Source organism: Haliotis asinina, chromosome 10, assembly GCF_037392515.1.
Source record: "Haliotis asinina isolate JCU_RB_2024 chromosome 10, JCU_Hal_asi_v2, whole genome shotgun sequence".
NCBI lineage: Eukaryota > Metazoa > Mollusca > Gastropoda > Lepetellida > Haliotidae > Haliotis > Haliotis asinina.
This window is the reverse complement of record NC_090289.1, coordinates 15957501-15980025: the sequence shown is the minus strand read 5'-3', so window position 1 is coordinate 15980025 and position 22525 is coordinate 15957501. Positions and strand designations below refer to the sequence as shown.

The 22525-nt window shown below is 39.2% G+C and overlaps 1 protein-coding gene across 15 annotated transcripts in view; it reads right to left on the bottom strand.

The window, feature by feature from the left end:
- The window catches only part of LOC137298984 (tensin-3-like), a 230683-nt gene that overhangs the window by 107140 nt on the left and 101018 nt on the right, over positions 1-22525 (bottom strand). The window contains exon 1 of one of the 15 annotated variants that reach the window (XM_067831429.1): positions 18566-18874. The exons of 10 other annotated variants lie outside the window; for them this stretch is intronic. In XM_067831429.1, the coding sequence (XP_067687530.1) occupies positions 18566-18727 (162 nt within the window). In that variant the 5' untranslated portion in view covers positions 18728-18874. Of the gene's footprint in view, positions 1-10585; positions 10765-18565; positions 18875-22525 lie in introns of those variants that run through there. 4 more of the 15 variants (XM_067831418.1, XM_067831440.1, XM_067831423.1 and 1 more) reach the window with 4 other exon arrangements.

The following is a 22525-nucleotide window of genomic DNA, read 5'->3' as shown; positions in this document are numbered from 1 at the left end:
CTTTGTATCAACAAATGTATCAACAAATTTGAAGAAGAAACTTTTCTCTGAAACCAGTACGACAGACCAACAACATCTGACAATGCATGAAACAAACCACTCACTCACTTGCATCTTTGATCATCTCCCCTTTGTGTTTCACACCTTCCACACAGGTAAATTCACAATGAGGATCATCAAGCAAAGAACACCTTTCTGCATAATCTAGCTGTTTTTTCTTCTTACTATACAACGAAACATGTTCCAAGATTCTAACTTGACCTTCAAATGATCAAATCTTAAGCTAGACAAACATTGGCTTGTTAATTCAAGGTTGAGTAGGTTCACAAGACCCAAGGGGTTAGATTATCCCCTTTTCTGTCTCTTTCCATATGACCTGAAGATTTAGGGAGCTTAACCTCACAGGTTCCCTGGAGACATTGTTAATTATTTCATGTGCATAATAAAAGGTTCCGGCATGTCACAAAGAGGATGGACACTGCAATGGACCCCGCCCTTCCCAGGTCCAACCTACTTAGCCCCAGGCTCAGAGCAGAACCTGGTTGTAAAGACATAAAGAGCTATTCTAGTGCCGTGACCCAAGCAGTTCATGGACACTTCCTCTACACTGGTTCCATGTACAGTTTAATCAGGCACACATATGCAGCCACTAATGCACAGTATGCCTTAGACTAACGCTCAGTCTCTGAATATATGTTATTTTGATAGTGGGAAACATGCCCATATAAATTGAAAAGGAGCCTCAGGGAGACCCAGCGTTTCAGAACTTGAGGAAATCTAGACTTGCTTGACTTAAGGTTATAGCATCGCAGAGATGTTGCAGTAGGGAAAAAAATGTGGTTAAGGTACTGGGAGACAGACTAAGTATGCCAGTGAAAACTTGGCTCTTCTTATTGAGAGTGATCACTACATTCACATGACTGTTTGCCTGGTTGTTACCTACATGAATGCAAATTCAGTATGGCTGCAGCTGCCATGTTGACAAACTCCTTTTTTTCTGTTTTCTGTATTTTAAAGTAGCGTTTCACATTTTAGTGAATGAATAAGTGAGTGAGTTCAGTTTTATACTAGACTCAGCAATATTCCAGCTGTGTGGACTTGTAAATAATAAATAATCTGGACCAGACATTCCAATGATCAACGGCATAAGCATCATCTACGCAACTGGGATACGAGGACAAGTGTCAACCAAGTCAGTGAACCTGGCCACCCGATCCTGTTAGTCACCTCTTATGACAAGCACAGGTCAATGAAGATCAATTCTAACCTATATCCTCACAGGTGAGTTTCACATATGAAGTCACACTGACAAAAGGTCACAATCTAATAGATGTATGAACACCAACAAACTCTCTGTAGCAACATACATTAAATACATATTCATAATGTGCATCTATCAATGTTTCAGAAATGAAATTACAAGCTACTATCAGATTACTTTTGTAAAAAGACTTTTAAAACAGACTTAAACTCTGGACTTATCACAGTGTACAAAGATGGTTTCAGAAAAAAATTGTGTATATGAAAAATAACTTTTAGGACATATTTGAAAACATGTCTAATTATTATACAACAATACATCAAAGTGTCTTTTACAGTCTGTTAAAAATAGAATTAATTGGCTATATGTCAGAATTTGATAATTTGGTTTGAAATCATTAGATATCTGATTTGTTATGTGCATTCTCTGCAAATAGACATTGAGGCCTACAAATAGACAGACTGGAGAGTATGCCTCATCACAAATATAAATCTTCCTCAACCAAGTTGGAAATATGTCTCCTACTTGTCTTCCCCTATGGTGTCTCCCAGTCCCTCTGAAGTGATGAGGCCCCCCTGCCACTGGACAGTGTAGTGGCCACTCAACCACTCAAGTGTTTGGCTAGACACTGGGCAAGACACATCAAACCTCCCATCAACACAGTAATGGTCAGTTCAGTGGCCACAACCTCCCTCTATTCAGCATGAAATGTACCCACACAAAGGGTCCACTCACAAGGTACTGTTAATATTATACTACCAACTCTAGCCAAATAAAGAGTAATTTCACAGATATACCCCCATTCAGGGTAATGTTCCGTATCTAACTGATACAATAATCATGTCATTTGAGAGGCAGATATGAGACAGTCTACTGACTGTCTGGTTCAACCTGATGGAACAAGTCACAGTGAAAATGCATAGCAATCCACACAGTAAAACTTCATCTTTACTGACATGCTTCTGAAACTTCCTTATTAGATTTTACATTGCAAATCAATGTATTTGTACTTGTACTTTGTACTTGATACAGCATTTTGCTCCTAATACCATTCCACATGCACAACATATTCTACTCAAAAACGGTTAGGATCACACAGTTGTTTCATATCATCATAGTCAACCTGTCATGGGAATATAGATTAATCATTGTGATATGAAAATAGTGGGTTATCCTTAGTGAGTGAGTGAGATTACTTTTAACCCACATTTTAGTAATATTCCTGCAATATCACACCCACATTCACCACACTTTGTTCTGGTGAGGAATCAAATCTAGGTCTTTGGTGTAACAATCTTCAACCACCAGGCTAACGTACTAACTCTGGATGATCCTTAACTTGATTCTGAGTAGTATGATAGGCACTGGACGTACCGTAAGAGAAACAAACAGAAAATGTCAGAACCAAATTAAAGATCAATCTAAAATTACAGTTGAGTAGACGATAAACTATTTCTGTTGCCTAAAAGATGTTTATCTCTTGTAATCTCTCCATCATGAAAGTATCCTACAACAATCCCCCTTTGTTTACTTCATACAGGTAAATAACATCTGAATACCTGAGACCTCGTCAAGCAATACACACACCGCTTGGGGCAAGACATCATGGGTAATTTGCACTGACAGTTTACTATTGTGTTTCCTTCAAGCAGTAAAACAAACAATAACAATTAATCACAGTACATAGTTCTGTCTGTGACATCAACACTTATATAGCCATGTTTAGATGCTCCTTAGGTGAGAACAGATAACTGATGTTCAGAACACCAACAACATAAATACCTATGAAATATCCATCATGGAAAACCTTGACCTTGATTCTCTAACATCAGTGCCCCGTTATGTGTCTTCATCTTCATTTGTCACAGTAATATATAAATTAAACTATCCCGGTGATGAGGATGAAGACATTTATGCCATGCTATATCCCTAACAACTAATTCACCTCAATACTGAATGAATTTAATGCAGACTTGCTGATTATCACAAGAATGACACAACAAATCACGTGGTTAACTTGATTTGTTTGTGCTATCTGTAGACTTCTTGGATGTAATGTCTCATGCATCTATATTTCCAATGGGAAAAACACCTCCATCATCAACTGTCTGAATTTTTTTGATGCATCACCCACATTCATCAGATTATGATGCTGTTCATAAATATGACATCCTCATCCCACTCCTATAATATTCCTGCACTTTACATCTTCCCCGTTTTATTTGATGTAACCATTATAATACATTGCACATGCCACATCAAAAGTGTACTCTGGGAAAACCAGATTATAATCGCAATACAAAATTACATCCTGTTTGCTTACAGCATAGCACCTACAGGCAACACTCATAATGGCTGGCGCTATGTACCGTTAACAGCAACCATGTCTGACTGGCTTCATTCATCTGAACTGTTCGTATTCAGGATTTGTTTGTGAGAGTACAAAGCATGTCTTACATCAAAAATACAATCTAGCATCACGTCTAAAATGAACACATTTAACTGAAACTACAGTTCCTCAATTATCTTAAGAAAATATGATGACATGGAGCAAAGAATCAGAATCTGAAAAAGACTAAACTGCAGTTACCGAGACTTGCTAAATATTACGGACTTGCTTGGACACTTAGAAGATACTTGTCTCATGGCTTGTATCAAACAGCATTAATCTAGACTAGGCAAATATTATAGACTTGAATGGGCTTCACTGGATATATGTTTCTGGGTCTGTTTGACAGGCAACTATATGTGTTATCTTCACAAAGTGACAGCATACATAGATTGCCCTCTCTCGTGTTTGTCTCATCAGATTTCCAAAGACCCTAATATCTGTGTGACATCTTACATCATTGTGTTACATGTGACATTTCTAAGTGGTTCTTTTACCCATTGCCATTAATTCTTATTGGTCTAAAAAAAAACATAAATCATGGTCAGGTGAACAGTGAGTGAGTGAGTTTAGTTTTACGCCACACACAGAAATATTCCAACTACATGGCAACGGTCTGCAAATAATCAAGCCTGGACCAGACAATTCAGTGATCAACAGCATATGCACTGATCTGCACAATTGGGAACCGATGACATGTGTCAACCAAGTCAGCAACACTGACCACCTGAATCGCCTCTTATGACAAGCAGAGTCGCCTTTCATGGTAAGCATGGGTTGCTGAAGGTCTATTCTACACCAGACTTTCGCGGGTCAGTCAGATAAACAAGTGGCTGATAGCATGAGCACCAACCAAGCAAGGTCACACTGAAACCAACCAATCCCATATTGCCAGTGAGTCATTATTAACAGTGAGGGAGCAAGGTTTTACGCCAATTTTAGAAATATTCCAGCAATATCACAGCAGCAGACACCAGAAATGGGCTTCACACACTGTACCCATGTAGGAAAATTTAACCCAGGTGTTTGGCATGACAAGTGCACGCTTTAACCATTAGGATATCTTTATTAATAACATAAGAACAATATTTATTTAAGCGAAAAAATAGTCACTTTCAAAATTATGAAAGAAGTCAGTGTTTTCCTTTTCATGCAGTCTATGCTGGGAGAATCATAATAGACTCAGTTGACTCTAACTACACTGACAGTGACCTGAAAGCGAGTCCGGAAATTATCAGGCTTGTCATGATCTAGACACTGACATCCTCTGGAAAATACAAGCAATGATACGCAGCATATGGACTACACATGTTTTTCTGGCAGTGAATCTGACATCATGACGCAATTGCACCAATCTGTCTTTTTCATCAAGAGCAAATTACATGTCTGATCAGTTGGTAGAGGCAGTTATAGGCATGCACAGGGTTTTACTATCATCATTTCAAGCTCTGAACTGCAGTTAATTTCAATCAAGGTGATAACTGACAGAACACATGCTGGTTTATCCAACAAGATACATTTCCATATGTGGTGTTATTCAAGTACTGCTAGCAGTTTTTTTGAAAGACCAAACAACCACACGAGTAATTTTTAGTTGTGGATATGCATGTGTGTACCTGTTACCAGGTAATTGTGGGTGAGTCTGTATGAACTCCCAGTACATGACTGTAGTATTGCTAGGATTCTGGACCGGGAAGATAGGTGCCAGCCTGGGAGTAAATCAGGCTGTCAATGTATCAGATTCAATTACTATAAAGTATAAACAGCAGATAATATCTGAAATATAAACAACAAACACAGTTTGCTTCTGTGAAAAAGTGAGTGCATGAGACTGTTTACCAATATGCTTTCAGCAATATTCCAGCAATATCGCAGCAAGGGACACCGGAAATTTTCTTCACACTTTTTACCTATGAGGGAAAGCAAACCTGGGTCTTCAGAGATAAGCAAACACGTTAACCAATAGGCTATCACACTGCTCTCATCAGAGCATAAATGAATGCAAAATGTATGTTCAGTGAGTGAGTGAGTGAGTGAGTGAGTGAGTGAGTGAGTGAGTGAGTGAGTGAGTGAGTGAGTGAGTGAGTGAGTGAGTGAGTGAGTGAGTGAGTGAGTGAGTGAGAGAGAGAGCGAGCGAGTAATATTCCAGCAATATCACAGTAGGGGACACCAGAAATGGGCTTCAGACACTGTACCAATTAAACCCAGGCTTTAACCACTAGTCTTCCCCATGGTCCCAACACAGTGAAGAAGTGGCTTGTGTGGTAGTACTGGATTGTCAGATCTGGACACATACTTCAGAAGTGCCTTGTGTAATAGTACTGGATTGTCAGATCTGGACACATAGTTAAGAAGTGCCTTGTGTAATAGTACTGGATTGTCAGATCTGGACACATAGTTAAGAAGTGCCTTGTGTAATAGTACTGGATTGTCAGATCTGGACACATACTTCAGAATTGCCTTGCATGGTAGTACTGGATTGTCAGATCTGGACACATACTTCAGAAGTGCCTTGCATGGTAGTACTGGATTGTCAGATCTGGACACATACTTCAGAAGTGGCTTGTGTGGTAGTACTGGATTGTCAGATCTGGACACATACTTCAGAAGTGCCTTGCATGGTAGTACTGGATTGTCAGATCTGGACACATACTTCAGAATTGCCTTGCCTGGTAGTACTGGATTGTCAGATCTGGACACATACTTCAGAAGTGCCTTGCATGGTAGTACTGGATTGTCAGATCTGGACACATACTTCAGAAGTGCCTTGCATGGTAGTACTGGATTGTCAGATCTGGACACATACTTCAGAAGTGGCTTGTGTGGTAGTACTGGATTGTCAGATCTGGACACATACTTCAGAAGTGGCTTGTGTGGTAGTACTGGATTGTCAGATCTGGACACATACTTCAGAAGTGCCTTGCCTGGTAGTACTGGATTGTCAGATCTGGACACATACTTCAGAAGTGCCTTGCATGGTAGTACTGGATTGTCAGATCTGGACACATACTTCAGAAGTGCCTTGTGTAATAGTACTGGATTGTCAGATCTGGACACATAGTTAAGAAGTGCCTTGTGTAATAGTACTGGATTGTCAGATCTGGACACATAGTTAAGAAGTGCCTTGTGTAATAGTACTGGATTGTCAGATCTGGACACATACTTCAGAATTGCCTTGCATGGTAGTACTGGATTGTCAGATCTGGACACATACTTCAGAAGTGCCTTGCATGGTAGTACTGGATTGTCAGATCTGGACACATACTTCAGAAGTGGCTTGTGTGGTAGTACTGGATTGTCAGATCTGGACACATACTTCAGAAGTGCCTTGCCTGGTAGTACTGGATTGTCAGATCTGGACACATACTTCAGAAGTGCCTTGCCTGGTAGTACTGGATTGTCAGATCTGGACACATAGTTCAGAATTGCCTTGCCTGGTAGTACTGGATTGTCAGATCTGGACACATACTTCAGAAGTGGCTTGTGTGGTAGTACTGGATTGTCAGATCTGGACACATACTTCAGAAGTGGCTTGTGTGGTAGTACTGGATTGTCAGATCTGGACACATACTTCAGAAGTGCCTTGCCTGGTAGTACTGGATTGTCAGATCTGGACACATACTTCAGAAGTGCCTTGCATGGTAGTACTGGATTGTCAGATCTGGACACATACTTCAGAAGTGCCTTGCATGGTAGTACTGGATTGTCAGATCTGGACACATACTTCAGAAGTGCCTTGCCTGGTAGTACTGGATTGTCAGATCTGGACACATAGTTAAGAAGTGGCTTGTGTGGAAGTACTGGATTGTCAGATCTGGACACATAGTTCAGAAGTGCCTTGCCTGGTAGTACTGGATTGTCAGATCTGGACACATACTTCAGAAGTGCCTTGCCTGGTAGTACTGGATTGTCAGATCTGGACACATAGTTCAGAAGTGCCTTGCCTGGTAGTACTGGATTGTCAGATCTGGACACATACTTCAGAAGTGCCTTGCCTGGTAGTACTGGATTGTCAGATCTGGACACATAGTTAAGAAGTGGCTTGTGTGGAAGTACTGGATTGTCAGATCTGGACACATACTTCAGAAGTGCCTTGCCTGGTAGTACTGGATTGTCAGATCTGGACACATAGTTCAGAAGTGCCTTGCCTGGTAGTACTGGATTGTCAGATCTGGACACATACTTCAGAAGTGGCTTGTGTGGTAGTACTGGATTGTCAGATCTGGACACATACTTCAGAAGTGCCTTGCCTGGTAGTACTGGATTGTCAGATCTGGACACATAGTTCAGAAGTGCCTTGCCTGGTAGTACTGGATTGTCAGATCTGGACACATACTTCAGAAGTGCCTTGCCTGGTAGTACTGGATTGTCAGATCTGGACACATAGTTAAGAAGTGGCTTGTGTGGAAGTACTGGATTGTCAGATCTGGACACATACTTCAGAAGTGCCTTGCCTGGTAGTACTGGATTGTCAGATCTGGACACATAGTTCAGAAGTGCCTTGCCTGGTAGTACTGGATTGTCAGATCTGGACACATACTTCAGAAGTGGCTTGTGTGGTAGTACTGGATTGTCAGATCTGGACACATACTTCAGAAGTGGCTTGTGTGGTAGTACTGGATTGTCAGATCTGGACACATACTTCAGAAGTGCCTTGCCTGGTAGTACTGGATTGTCAGATCTGGACACATACTTCAGAAGTGCCTTGCATGGTAGTACTGGATTGTCAGATCTGGACACATACTTCAGAAGTGCCTTGCATGGTAGTACTGGATTGTCAGATCTGGACACATACTTCAGAAGTGCCTTGCCTGGTAGTACTGGATTGTCAGATCTGGACACATAGTTAAGAAGTGGCTTGTGTGGAAGTACTGGATTGTCAGATCTGGACACATAGTTCAGAATTGCCTTGCCTGGTAGTACTGGATTGTCAGATCTGGACACATACTTCAGAAGTGGCTTGTGTGGTAGTACTGGATTGTCAGATCTGGACACATACTTCAGAAGTGGCTTGTGTGGTAGTACTGGATTGTCAGATCTGGACACATACTTCAGAATTGCCTTGCCTGGTAGTACTGGATTGTCAGATCTGGACACATACTTCAGAAGTGCCTTGCCTGGTAGTACTGGATTGTCAGATCTGGACACATAGTTCAGAATTGCCTTGCCTGGTAGTACTGGATTGTCAGATCTGGACACATACTTCAGAAGTGCCTTGCCTGGTAGTACTGGATTGTCAGATCTGGACACATACTTCAGAAGTGCCTTGCCTGGTAGTACTGGATTGTCAGATCTGGACACATAGTTCAGAAGTGCCTTGCCTGGTAGTACTGGATTGTCAGATCTGGACACATACTTCAGAAGTGGCTTGTGTGGTAGTACTGGATTGTCAGATCTGGACACATACTTCAGAATTGCCTTGCCTGGTAGTACTGGATTGTCAGATCTGGACACATACTTCAGAAGTGGCTTGTGTGGTAGTACTGGATTGTCAGATCTGGACACATACTTCAGAAGTGGCTTGTGTGGTAGTACTGGATTGTCAGATCTGGACACATACTTCAGAAGTGGCTTGCATGGTAGTACTGGATTGTCAGATCTGGACACATACTTCAGAAGTGCCTTGCGTGGTAGTACTGGATTGTCAGATCTGGACACATACTTCAGAAGTGCCTTGCCTGGTAGTACTGGATTGTCAGATCTGGACACATACTTCAGAAGTGGCTTGTGTGGTAGTACTGGATTGTCAGATCTGGACACATAGTTCAGAAGTGCCTTGTGTGGTAGTACTGGATTGTCAGATCTGGACACATACTTCAGAAGTGCCTTGCCTGGTAGTACTGGATTGTCAGATCTGGACACATACTTCAGAAGTGGCTTGTGTGGTAGTACTGGATTGTCAGATCTGGACACATAGTTCAGAAGTGGCTTGTGTGGTAGTACTGGATTGCGGGGTCTGGACACATAGTGGTAATGAATACAAAACATGGGTCTGATTGGAAACAATATTCAGAGGTGTGTGTGGTGACCCCTGCTATAGGAAATCTGAATGTATAGTTTAAGAAAATAAATACACATGAGAAGCCTGCACTGGGTTTTGAATAAGGACAACAAACGTCAGCAAACTAGATCCAAATAACACTATTAAAGATGAATGCACTGCAGCAAATACTAAACCAGCTTTATAGTAATAAATATCTAACAGGATGCAGTGGGTAGTTAGTCTAACTTGTGATACCAATTGTGATTGACAATTGTTCTACAAAATGTGAAAAACTAAAGCACCTGGTTAATTACATTTGCGTACAAGGTTCCACTTCCCTCTTTGAACATTCTTCTGCTCTGGCTATTTAAGTTGTCTTCTTGATAATAGCCATGAGATAGAATTCACACACGTCATGAGTTTATTCTCATGTGCACCTATGTAGTATAAGCTAAATATAGAAAAGTGTGTGAAACACGAGCAGAACTACCTTGTACTGGGAAAGGGAAGGGCATGCACGAGAGGCATTTTCATGTTCCTTACAACTTACTGTCTATCAGAGCATAATGCACATCTGATAAAGAACAAGTATCTGAAACCATTAATAAACCATGCTACATGAAGAAATGCACGGTAAAGCCATGGCACAGTGAACTGTCAAAACAAACCCTACCTATGTTCAACAACCCATGATGCCTTGGGTTACCACTCGCACCAAGATGAAGGTCTACAACACATTTGTTACTGAACAGTTCACTATCTACCACAGACTTATCCAAATAAACATGACAGAAATACTTCCTAATGAATCTGACATGAGACACGAACCAAAACTCACAAGATGTGGAAGTGCTAAGGCTGAAGCCATGATTTTCCATTTTAACATAGCTGCTATGGCAACCACCAAACTCTCTTCTTCCCGCTGATTTTAAACAAAGTTTCTTAAACTTACCTTCTCTTCCGTTTGAACAGCTTGACACTGCCCTTTTCTGTTGCTAACACAAAAGCACATGTTCCATCAAGTTCCTGTCTCAAACCCGTCACCCCCAAAGTTGGTCAAGTTTGCAAGACTCTACGCCTGGGCATTAGCAGACTCTGCCTTCGAAAGGTTGTCCCCCCTCTCTTGAGACTGACAGGCCAGAGGAAGCCTACACCTTCCTAATCTTATCGCAGGAGCTGATTTTCTAATCTCCACAGCTGAGACTAATGCAGTGGTTTTATGCCCATAAATACCTAGAGGGTTAGCCTTTGAACTAGGGCTCATAAATTTTAACCTCAGAGACACTTTGGTATTATAGAGGTACGGTAAAAAGGGGGAATGATGAGTAAACATTTTTTTCATGCCTGTCAAAAATCTGTTATTTATCCTAGATTTTCTTTCATCTACCTGGGTGATCTTGTAGCTCTAGTCGTCCATGCCAAGATCAAAACTATGATCAGTTGTATCTGTAAGTGTCCAACTTAGAGTTATCTGTTCACGATTATCTGGCGATGTTTGACAAAATAATCCCAAGATATATGACAGATTGATACGAAACACGAATTTGTACCTGTTCCTAAGCATTTTTTTTGTTGTATTGCCGTGGTTGGACACAAAATACTGTACCAAAGGTTAAGTGACAGTGCTTTTGTTTAACAAAACTTTGGCTTATCAGAAAGAAAAGATTCAAAATGTATATGGGAATGTTACACAAATTCCAATCCTAGTCCAATACAGCGCTAATCTGAGCAGAGCAGAGTGAGTGAGTATAGTTTTTAGCTACTTTTAGCAACATTCCTGCAACATCACAGAGAGGAGTTGACCAGAAATGGTCTTGTACATGGATTTGTACCCATCTAGGGAGTTAAACATGACTTTGGAAGTGAAGGTCAAGTTCATTAACCAAAAGGCTATTCCATTGCACTTGAAAGGAACCATGAAGATACCTATAAGCAACCTATACTAAGAATTGACAAACAGTATTGGGTGGTCAGACTCACCAACTTCGTTCACACATGTCATAGTAACCCAGTTGTGTAGATCGATGCTCATGCTGTCCATCACTGGATTACGTGGTCCATACTTGATTATTTATAGACTGCCATCAAATAGTTGGAATATTGCTGAGTGTGGTGGTAGAACAACAGACAAAACCAAACATAAGTAAAGTGGTAAATTGTCATACTCCTTCTTTAAGACACCCTTTAACAGCTGCAGTTCTTTCTGAAATAACTTGCAGACAGCCCTGGTTTAGTCCAGTTTGAAATACAAAAATTCATGAGTATAAGCAGATAGAACAACTGCCAGGTGTGTGTATGGAGTTTATGTTAAAATGAAATGTCACATGGCTGTATGAACACTATATCTTTGAAACATGTATTGAGAAACTTCGACAATAATGCCGCATATTGTACACTGAGCTATACGCATCTTTTCCACAAAGTATTTACATCTTCTCCTCAATTAGAAGGAATACGGTCGCATTTCATTGGCTAGCATCCTTATGTGTTGTTAATGATTCTGCTTACCTGAAAACCTGCCAGGCAGAGTGAGAGCGGAAGAGTTAATCAACTGCAGATGCAGGCCACTTTATTCTAAATGCAGTTTAATTCATTCAACTGCTGCAGTAAAAGAGATTGGAAGAAATGCCTTGCACTACAGACATCTGTGTCATCTGCTTCTGTCGCAGGTGGGATCACACCAGTTCTTTACAAAAATGGAGGTGAAACTCCCTTACTGTAAAGGAGTTTTCAGCCAGGACTAAAAAAATATGAAGGGGAGTAGCTCAACTGGTTCTTACTCACCTGCTGTGGAGGAATAAAAATGCAATCTGTTAAAAATTAGGATAACGAGGAACGCATTCCACGAGAAATTGCATCAAATTGTCAGAGGAAAGAGAGATTAATTAGCCAAAGTAGCTTATCAATATTGCTGTTTTGGTAACCAAACTTGAGATTGGATGGCAGCAATTTGAAAACAGAAACAATTCCTGGGACACCCCATGTTTCAGTTTACTTGGTAAAAACTCCACTAGAAAAAAGTTCACATATTGGAGACAGTCATAATACTGTACACCATTATAGTTGACGCATCAACGCATTTCTTAAAAATGTTCCAAAAGATGGTTTGGTGATCCAAGATAAATGAATATCAGAGTCCCAGATAAGTTTTCAAGCAATTGAGTATTTATGAGCAATTGCAGTTTTTGAGGAGTAACGAGCATTTTGTATACTCCTACTTGTTTAAAGAATTGAGTACTTTTACTCAGAATTTCTTATTTTTATGGGGTTTCACATTTCATTATATGAATAAGAATGCTTCTCACTAGGCCTAAGCTTTGAATAATTCTTGTACTGACAAATAGTTGGCAGCCTTTTTTAAACACTATACATGGAAGTCATATGATAACTACAGTAAACTCCAGACAGTGACTATGGCCATAATAGTATATGTATGTATAGGCATCGCGTGACATTTGCTAACGCTGGTGTAGAGTTTGGGCACAACAAATTATCATATGCAAGCCAGTTCAGTTAATTGGCATCATAGACCAATAGGGTTTTGAAGTAATTCTTATATGTTTTCTGTACTCCCATATTTGTAATTAACTGAGCCAATGTGATTTTTGTTGAGTAAAATACGCAAATACTCCTCTTATCAGGAGCTCTGGAATATACATAACTGTCCTTCAAAAGGTGCACAAGCTTTTTATGGAAGATGAAAGTTACTGTATGCGATGATATCATAAATATTGCAACAATAACACTGAAGATGACTTTCAGAAGTCAAAAACTCTTTTAGATATGACATCTGCACAAATGAAGAGCATCATTTGTATGAATAGTATTCATCAAGGGCATGTTCTCATCCAAAATATAACAATCCCAAATGAAGCTTAAGTTAAAATCATTCATGACTATTAATATAAGGTACTTTTATATAAGCCTATGTCCTTATGTAATAAACCCATATCAGCGTTTCAACCCATATTTTCTGAAGAACAAATGTTTCTTATGATATTCACACCATACATGAAAAATACTTTAAATGTCAACTAGGCAATTTTGTATATGGTTCTTTCATTACTGAACCTGCAGCTATTACTATTGCAAAATATGATTTACGCACTATATTAAAACTTGAGACTAAATTTTACAAAGATTTATTAAATCATGCAATCATCAAATCATCCCAAAACTAATGATGACTGTCTTATAAAACCTGTCCCAGAGTTAAGGCAGAGCTCATAAACATTGTACCATTTGCCCCATAATAAAAACTTATATATATGTATGCTGGGAACGTTACTGTCCTAATCATAAAGCATATATAGCTTAGCCCTCACAAGAAGTTGTTTATGTTGCTTTGGGAGGTGGCTTATTAATATTCCATAATAGCTCTAAAGCAATATGTTCAACCTATATACATCTGAGGGAGCTAAACTGTGACATTCACATTTTCACAGCAGAAAATAAGTGAGTGAGTACACTTTAACACTGTTTTTAGCAATATTCCATCACCATTACGGCAGGGGTCAGAAATGGGCTTTGTACCAATGTGGGGAATTCAACCCAGGTCTCTGGTGAGATGAGCGAATACTTTCACTGACAGGTTACCCCACCAATCAATAACAGAAAATGAATTAGAAAACTTTATTACAAAACTGTGAACCATCAGTATCTTGACACCTGCTGACAACACAATTTTACTGATAACAAAACTGAATTACCTTTTTCCCAAGGTATAAAAGACTAGTAACCCACAAAGAGGAAAAGGTGTGTATAACCTTTCTACATGAACATCCTCAAATACAATAGAAGCCAGCAGTTGGTGATTGTAGGATAGAACATAAGACAATTACTATGGCAACCAACACAAAAATGTGCAAGAACTGCACAAGTGCATCTCACAGGTTGTTGTGTGGGTGAAGCAAGGGTGAGCTGCAAGACACAAGGTTGTACTGCTTCCGACGCATAACCGACAAGACATCCTTGTCTCATATACACCAGTTATGTTATATGTTGGTACAGTTCCTTCTGGGACTGTGTGACCTGTATGGGCATTGTTCCCCAATTCCACACATTTTGTATCTCGCTTCTGTCATTTCATTATGACTACCAACATATCAAACTGGCTGAAAAACATTTCTTTTGATTTAAGAGGATAATTACAGTAAGTGAGGGATCAGTGTCCTTCCCATAAACAAGTACTGAGATAGCTTGCTTCAGTGGCTTGTTAGAAGTTGAGGTGTACACTTTCCCGGGAGAATAAACTTTACGGATAACAATTTCTTTATTTCGTGAGTGCAACATTTCGATACAGATTTTGGTACAATCCATTCCTGCTTGACAATGGTGAAAGAATCTGTATCGAAATGTCTCACTAATGAAATAAAGAATTGCTAAGACATATCACTAGACAAGTCAAGCCAGTTTGTCATATTATTTATCTATGACCGACCATATGATTCAACTTTGTTGTTTTCATGTTGTTCTACCCTCTGTATATTCACTGCTATAAATGAAATATCATTATGTACATGTTTTCTTAGATGAAGCTATGCCAGTGCCTGACCTTTTTCCTATGTGGCAAGCAGATTGTAAGCTAACAATTCCATTAGAGCTACAGCCGCACATTTGACTGACATTTTTAGCTGAGTTCTATCCCTGCCTTCTGCAGTACAGACTAGGTTGTCATTTAAACAGGAAATGGCAAATTAAACTACAGGCCAAGCACAAATTGTGAGTCTGAACTGCTGGCTTGAAAGTGATCGTCACAAATTATTCTCATCCGTCAAATGAGTTCTATTTGCCTGTGACTGCAATCAAATATAGGTTCTCTTCAACATCACTGACATCTGCCACTGCAACAAAAAGTAATTCTGAATTGGCTTGCACTCAAAGTTGAATGCTAATTCTAGAACATTCTCTGAGACTTACAGTGTTAATCAGGTGAACCACCGGAGGAACTAATATTAAAGCTACTTGAATGCAAAAATGATTTACTTTTGTGCAGGTATATACATTTATGAACTGTTCACTCATTGCTGTGTAAGCTGATGTTATAATACCCAATGGAAACAGCAACATGTTCTGCAAGGTCTGGTTGTATAATGAGATAGGTGTGTTGTGTTAGTGACATGTTAACTCCTAACCAACCGCTTCATACTTCATAAAGTGTTAGTTACCCACCCATATTATACTTCTGTATTAGATCATAAGATTTAATTTGTGGGTGTGTGAAAATTTCCAGGTCTACAGGCATGAAGGTGTTTAAACCTACTTGATTACAGGTGTCTGTTTGTCACAAGAATAATAAGTACATAGCTGATGACACAAGATGACATGGTTGAAACTATCAACAGCAACATGACATGTATGTCTCACTGGCCACAGGTAAGTATCTCAATCACCATCTGAGTGAGTGATTTTATGCTGCTTTTAGCAAGATTCCAGCAATATCACAGCAGGGACACCAGGAAAGGCCTCACACAAAGTACCCATGTTGGGAATCAAACCCACATCTTTGGCCTGACAAGGAAACCACTAGGCTATAACAAACAAACAGTAGATCAAATAGGTCTGGAGGAAACTGACTATAGGGTAATAGCATGATAAACAACCAGGAGATGATGCCAAAACAACCAGCCTTGCTCTTAAAACAACCCTGATCACTGGTTATCTGGTCAAAAAGGTACTTCAGTAACTGACTTGGGGCACTGAAGGTACTTGATTTCATTGGTTGAACAGATGAACAGAGACATGTCTTTCTCTGTCATGTGCTGCTATGCAGTTTCAAGAATCCAAGGGCAAGACTTCAAACCAAAAATATGATCAAGACTCCATTCCTCAAAGCAATCATGGTACTACAACTGTCGTAATTATTAAGTCTGTGTTAAAGTATGGGAGCCACGATCATCTTGGCACCATGATCGTTTTGTGGAACATGGCCCTGAATATGATTCTTGTTTAGTCAACACAACAGCATGGGTTTTATCAGGTGGTAAGTGTCTGAGATACACATCACTTCACGCTTTCCTCATACTTTCTGCTGACAGGCTTGAGACATAACTAGAATACTCTCAGACACTGTGAGAAGTCACCTCTTAACTCACACATTTGAAGAACAGATACATGAGGCACAATAGTTTCGGAACCGTTATTTGGGTTAGTGGAACAGGTAGTTGTCTTGGTAAATGGTTGTAAGAACATAAGGAATGAAAAATGGAGGCATGTTGACTGTTGGCAGGCTGACAAAAACAAATATACAGGTGAGACCAACACAGATGGCACAAGCAGTTACTTCAACTGGCACACCACATTGAAACATATCTTACAAGATCATGTATACTTTCGACTGAATAACCATATACATTATTTTTCTACTCAAAGCCTAAACTAACATAAATAACAAACAAAATAGCCACCAAGCAAGGGTTTCATCCTGTTGTGTGTGTGATTCCAATGAGGATGTTTCACATAATTTTGAACATTTCTTGTCTGGAGGTAACAGTTTTTTCTGCTTCCAAGTATAGACTGTAGGCTGAAAATAAACATATGCTGAGCTCCATCTGTTTTCATCAAGCATACGACAGGCTTCAAGAAGGTTAGTGTTCCAACTTCTTTGGTATCACCACCTTCTGTAGGTGCACTGTAGTCTCCCCAGGTTCATTTATGGTATGGGCCTCCATTCAACAAAGCCATTTCAGTGTTATACTCTCTATAGGTCTAAGATTTTTTTACAGCTGAAATTGATTGTCGGTCAATAATTAAGAATCAGAGACTTCTTGGAGAAATGAGATCTAGGTCAAGAAGAAAATTTAAAAAATAGGACTGGTGTTCAGAATATCTACTTTACATGATCAATACAAGATTAAAAAACATATCTGTGAGAGAGATGAAGATCTCTCTTTCAATACAGTTTGAAAATAAATAACCAAATGCTACTTTTTGTAATGCAATGTAATAAAATCCATTTGTCAGTTGTTCTAGAATGTCCCAAGCTTCTGTTCAAGAAATCTTACTTTGACGTAATATTTCCACTTTATGTAAGGAACTCTGTTGAAAACATCCTGTGTGCTTTGATAAATGTGAAACTTGAAGAACCATGTATAAACTGACAAAAAGTGTTGGCTGGAGTTTATTTTGGATATCATCTAAGAGAACCCAACGTTGTTTAACACATACACTTCCTCCATGAAACGATCATCTTGGGAAAAGATTGCCATGGCAACACATATCAACAAACGGAACTGTGAGGTTGGAGACTAGCTGGTGTTTAACAAGTAGATATAGAACTGTTCAAAACACTGATACAGTTTACCTTAAGTTCATTACACAGACTGAGACTGCCACTAAACAATATAATAATAATAATGATACATACAAGCATGTGATCACTATCCAAATTATTAACTTGGGTTCAACATGTTCAAAATATTCCTATCTTCTACGGTCTCCAAGACTCCAGCAACAGGTGATATATTCCTCTCTCCGCAATGTATATAAATGTGATTGGTAACACATCTGATACTTAATTCCCACATTATCATCTGTGTTCTCAGATAATCATTACCCTACCTATTCAGCTTTCAAATTAAAAAGAATAAACCAATTTGCATGCTTTTTTTTTCAGATTTGAGAGCATTTTGTTTCAGTATAAAATTCATGATCATATTAACTTCGCATGATGGCTTGTATCTGAAATTATTTTCAAAACTCTGACATCCTTAATAACATTTAGGTTTAACAATTACCATTTTAAATTCAACCTCTCAACAGAAAAGCTGCCCTTTGCATAATTGAATAAAGACACTTTCCAATTAATTAAACCTGAAATACAAGTTGTGAAAAGAAAACTTTAACAAAACCATTAATACCTATATTGCTGAAATAATCAATGTATACACATTAATATCAAAACACACACAAAAACACAACACAATTAACCTACGTTTGAAGAAACTGGTGACTTCCGACTGGACAAAAACGAAACTTTCGGTGACACTCTGCCCCTGGGGGTGGGGGTTCTATCCCTTGGGGGGTAGGTTTCCGAGGTGGGGGATCCTAGATTTCCTTTGCCTCTGGGTGGTTTAGTGTACACAAACTTTAGCATGGCTGCATTGGTAACTACTTAAAGCTGTCTTTTGTCCGTTCCTCTACTGTCCAAATTTTCTACATGCATGTTAGAATATTGCGAAAGCATGGGGCAGAGTGCACCCTGTGCATCCCCCAGTGCAGCCACAATCCGCAGCCTGCTAATGCCAAGCCAGGCTGGTGTGTATGGATGGTGGGAGGAAGAGGTAATGCACGTAACCGCTATTATCGGCTATGACACTACAGTAGCAGCATTCAGACTCGGTCGGATGAGCTGGGATTCTCTCTCTCTCACTCTCTCCTGCCAAAATGTTTAAGCAATGATTAGTGGTTTCCTTCAGTCTGAACTGTTGGAGTCTGTCAGGTGCTGGCAATCCAACAGAGCTATTTCTCAAGTTTCCAATGTTCTTGGAAATTTATGATCTGGGTAGGTCCACTCATTGAAGGTAAACCTCACACATGCAGATAATGCACAACTTGATAGATGTTGTGAAGTATTGGATAGTAACGGCAGTTCTGAACACTGTTTCACAAAACACACTTTCAAGGATACTGACTGATCAGCAGGAAGTTAATCCCCAGATAGAATTAGACAGTCTTTCCACAAAATGTACAGACTGTGCCAGGTGTGAACACAAAGGTGAATTGAGTCAGGGATTCCTGTGAGTACGTTGATACTTGGAATGCTTGTCCAACTCTTCGCCTTGCTTGAAGGAAGTACTTCCAAGATGCAAAATTAAGACTTTTCCTCTCAAGTGCTAACTGAACAGGAAAATTTCAGTCCATCATCAAATTGACATTACCTTCCTGACAATCTTACAACATTCCAACATGAAGTCACAAAAACATCGTCACCATGTTACAAAAATCCCAAAGAAAAGAAAATGTTCAGTCAGTAAAAATCACACAGCACCACAGAACACTTTTCTGTTTGAAGAAAAATAATCCTCCCCCAAAAAACTAACATTTAACCTATTTTCTGCAGTTGCTATCTAAACACCATCTTCACAGATGCATAGATTTATAGTGACCACTTGTACACAACTTGTAGATGAGCAAGACACAGGTAAAAGCAGGAAATCAGTCGTGCTTCCGGATCTCCCAAATGAACATGTAAGTAGGCTATAGTTAGTTCTGTAAATATCACAGGATTCATGTGTTAGATGAAGGAGACAGAATGGCCACCAGATGTATCAGGATCTTGCTACATCAATTCCAGTGGTTTCGTGTAATCCTTTCAGGGTTTCCCACCATGTGTCATGACCAGTTCCAGGGCTGTCCCAAAAAATCTATAACTGTTCATTCAAACAAATAGTGAGAAGTAATCCCAGGAAAAATATTTGATATTCATTACCTCATGGGGTTCATGTCCACTCAATTCTCTTTGCATATAGTCCTTTCTGGCATGAGCAGTCAGCATGGCATCATCATGGCATGGCAATGAAAAGTATTAATTCTTGATATCTTTTCCCACAAAATACTAGTAGTTAAATTCTGATTCTGAAATCTTCATACATCCAGATGGATTGTTATCCATATGAAATGTTTAATTCCATTATAACCACATGTGCCTGCAAAGCACTGTGCGAAAGACCTTCTAAAACCCATCTTAACAAAACTTTGCAGGTTCCAAGCCAAACATGGCATCCAGCACAGGTGGGTTTCTCATAACAGATATGACACAGATTCTCAGGAAAAGCCTCCAAAATGCTTTCATCAATCAATTCTATCAGACGACTCAAAGAAATCTCCCAGCACTCCTTATCTATAGACAGTTTTCTTGACTGTCATTGTTCGGGAAATTAGGTTGAGATCATCAAGATGTCGACCAATAAATCCAATTATTGTTTTATAACTACACGTGTTTGGGACATGCCTGTTCCAAGTAGCATGTATTTAATTTGCCGCTGGATGAAAAAGATCACAAGATGATATAAGATCTTTGAGAATATTGTTCTTTTATAACAAAGTTTGGTACAATAATGCCCAAAACTGAGAAAAAACATTTTTATCAAGATTCTTCATAAATTGTCAATGGTCTGCTGTCTACTGGCTGCTTTTCATCATAGGTTTTTTGATATGTAAAGAGATAAAGACATAATGCACGATAATATTTTACTTCCACAACTGAAGCAGTCAATTGATGTCAGCAACATTAACTTGCTCTAAGTCCACTGAATCATGAAACAGCAGTCAACATATTTAAAAAAAAATCACATTTTCACAAGTAGAGAACAACAAATGAAATCTGTTGCACAAGCTTAAAAACCTGTTTTTCACACACAGTTTATGCATCAAATTGTTGATCATAACTTCACTCATCAAAGACAGACTGGACTTTCAAGAATGATCACTACCAACAGCTAGAGGGCTGTCACATACAAGTAGTCCCCTAATTCCCCTGAATACTGAGTGGTGGAAGCTCCTCTCATGCAGCTCCTACTGTCTGACACACCTGTCATCTCCCATCTGTTTCTGCAACTCTCAACACATCCTGACATACATTTGATTGCCAGAAGTTCTGATTCGCAGTCTTGGAATGCAACCATTGTCTAAAGCAGGTCCAATATGATCCATTCAGTGGTAAATGTCAAAATGGCAAAGAAATATTGAATATTGCATTTCTCGGCTTCACCAGTACGACCAGGTGTTACCAAGGGTTATTTGTAACTATCTTTTGATTTGTGAAAATTGTTCTACGCTGTATGTTTTTCAGATTCTCAACAGCTTCTTCTCCAATTGTAAATGTCTGGCAGAACAGAACATATGATAATCAAACATTCTATTTTCCCAGTGAACATGGTCATTGTATGTTGCAGTGTTCCAAGATATCCAAAGTTGTTCCTAAACGTGGCAAAAGTAACATCTGAAAATGACTACTCCTGATGTCTAACACTAAAAGCTGCAATACATAGTTCCATATTTAGCTGAGATAACTGGTTATTATGTACCATTATAAGTAACTTTTAAGAACACACCTGCAGAAACCTCTCACTCCTTGTGATAATATCAAAATAACAAAGTGCTTCAATATCTTTATGTGATGGTATTGATGTACATCAAGAAGAGGAGACATGTTGACTTACTGAGTTAAAATCTAAAATGAAGTCCTATTTACAGAATTTCATGTTGGAGTGCATCTGCTCAAGGTTTGCAATGTACATCAATTCCAATATGCCAGCAAACAACTTCAAATGAATTCCAACCAGACAGACACTTGTCAGAATCACTGCCAAGAATCTGACATCAATATAATCTGCCTCATGTGTTTGTTTCAATTAAAGTCAAATGAAGTCTGTCCAACAACTCTAACAACTCTAACAACAACAAGTACTGCAGTCAGTTCGATTTTACAAACTGAACCAATAAACTGCTGGTCTTACATTAATGGCCATTTACATATATGTGCAAAGAAAACTATGGTGATTCCTTTCACAGCAAAAATGTTGCTGCAATCAAAGAAATGCAAGAATTCAGAAAAGTTTATGCAATCAAAATCATATGTGAAATGTTTCGTTGTTTATCAGCAAACTTGCTTCAGTTTTACAAGCTCCTTGCACCACAAGGTTCAGTGTATCCAACAAGCAACATTCACCCAACACCCAACAAAAATCACTCCTCAAACATGTGCCACACGTACAAGCTCCCAGTTCTCTTGACCAGCCTGGGTGAACTACAGCTCCACATCATGAATATTATATCCTGTACATACTTTATCTACATATCTATACCAACCTCAACTCTTCAGCACTGCTTTGATCTATGTAGGCCAGTGATACCTCTATTCCTGCACCTGGCAGAGTTTGGTTCAGTGCTG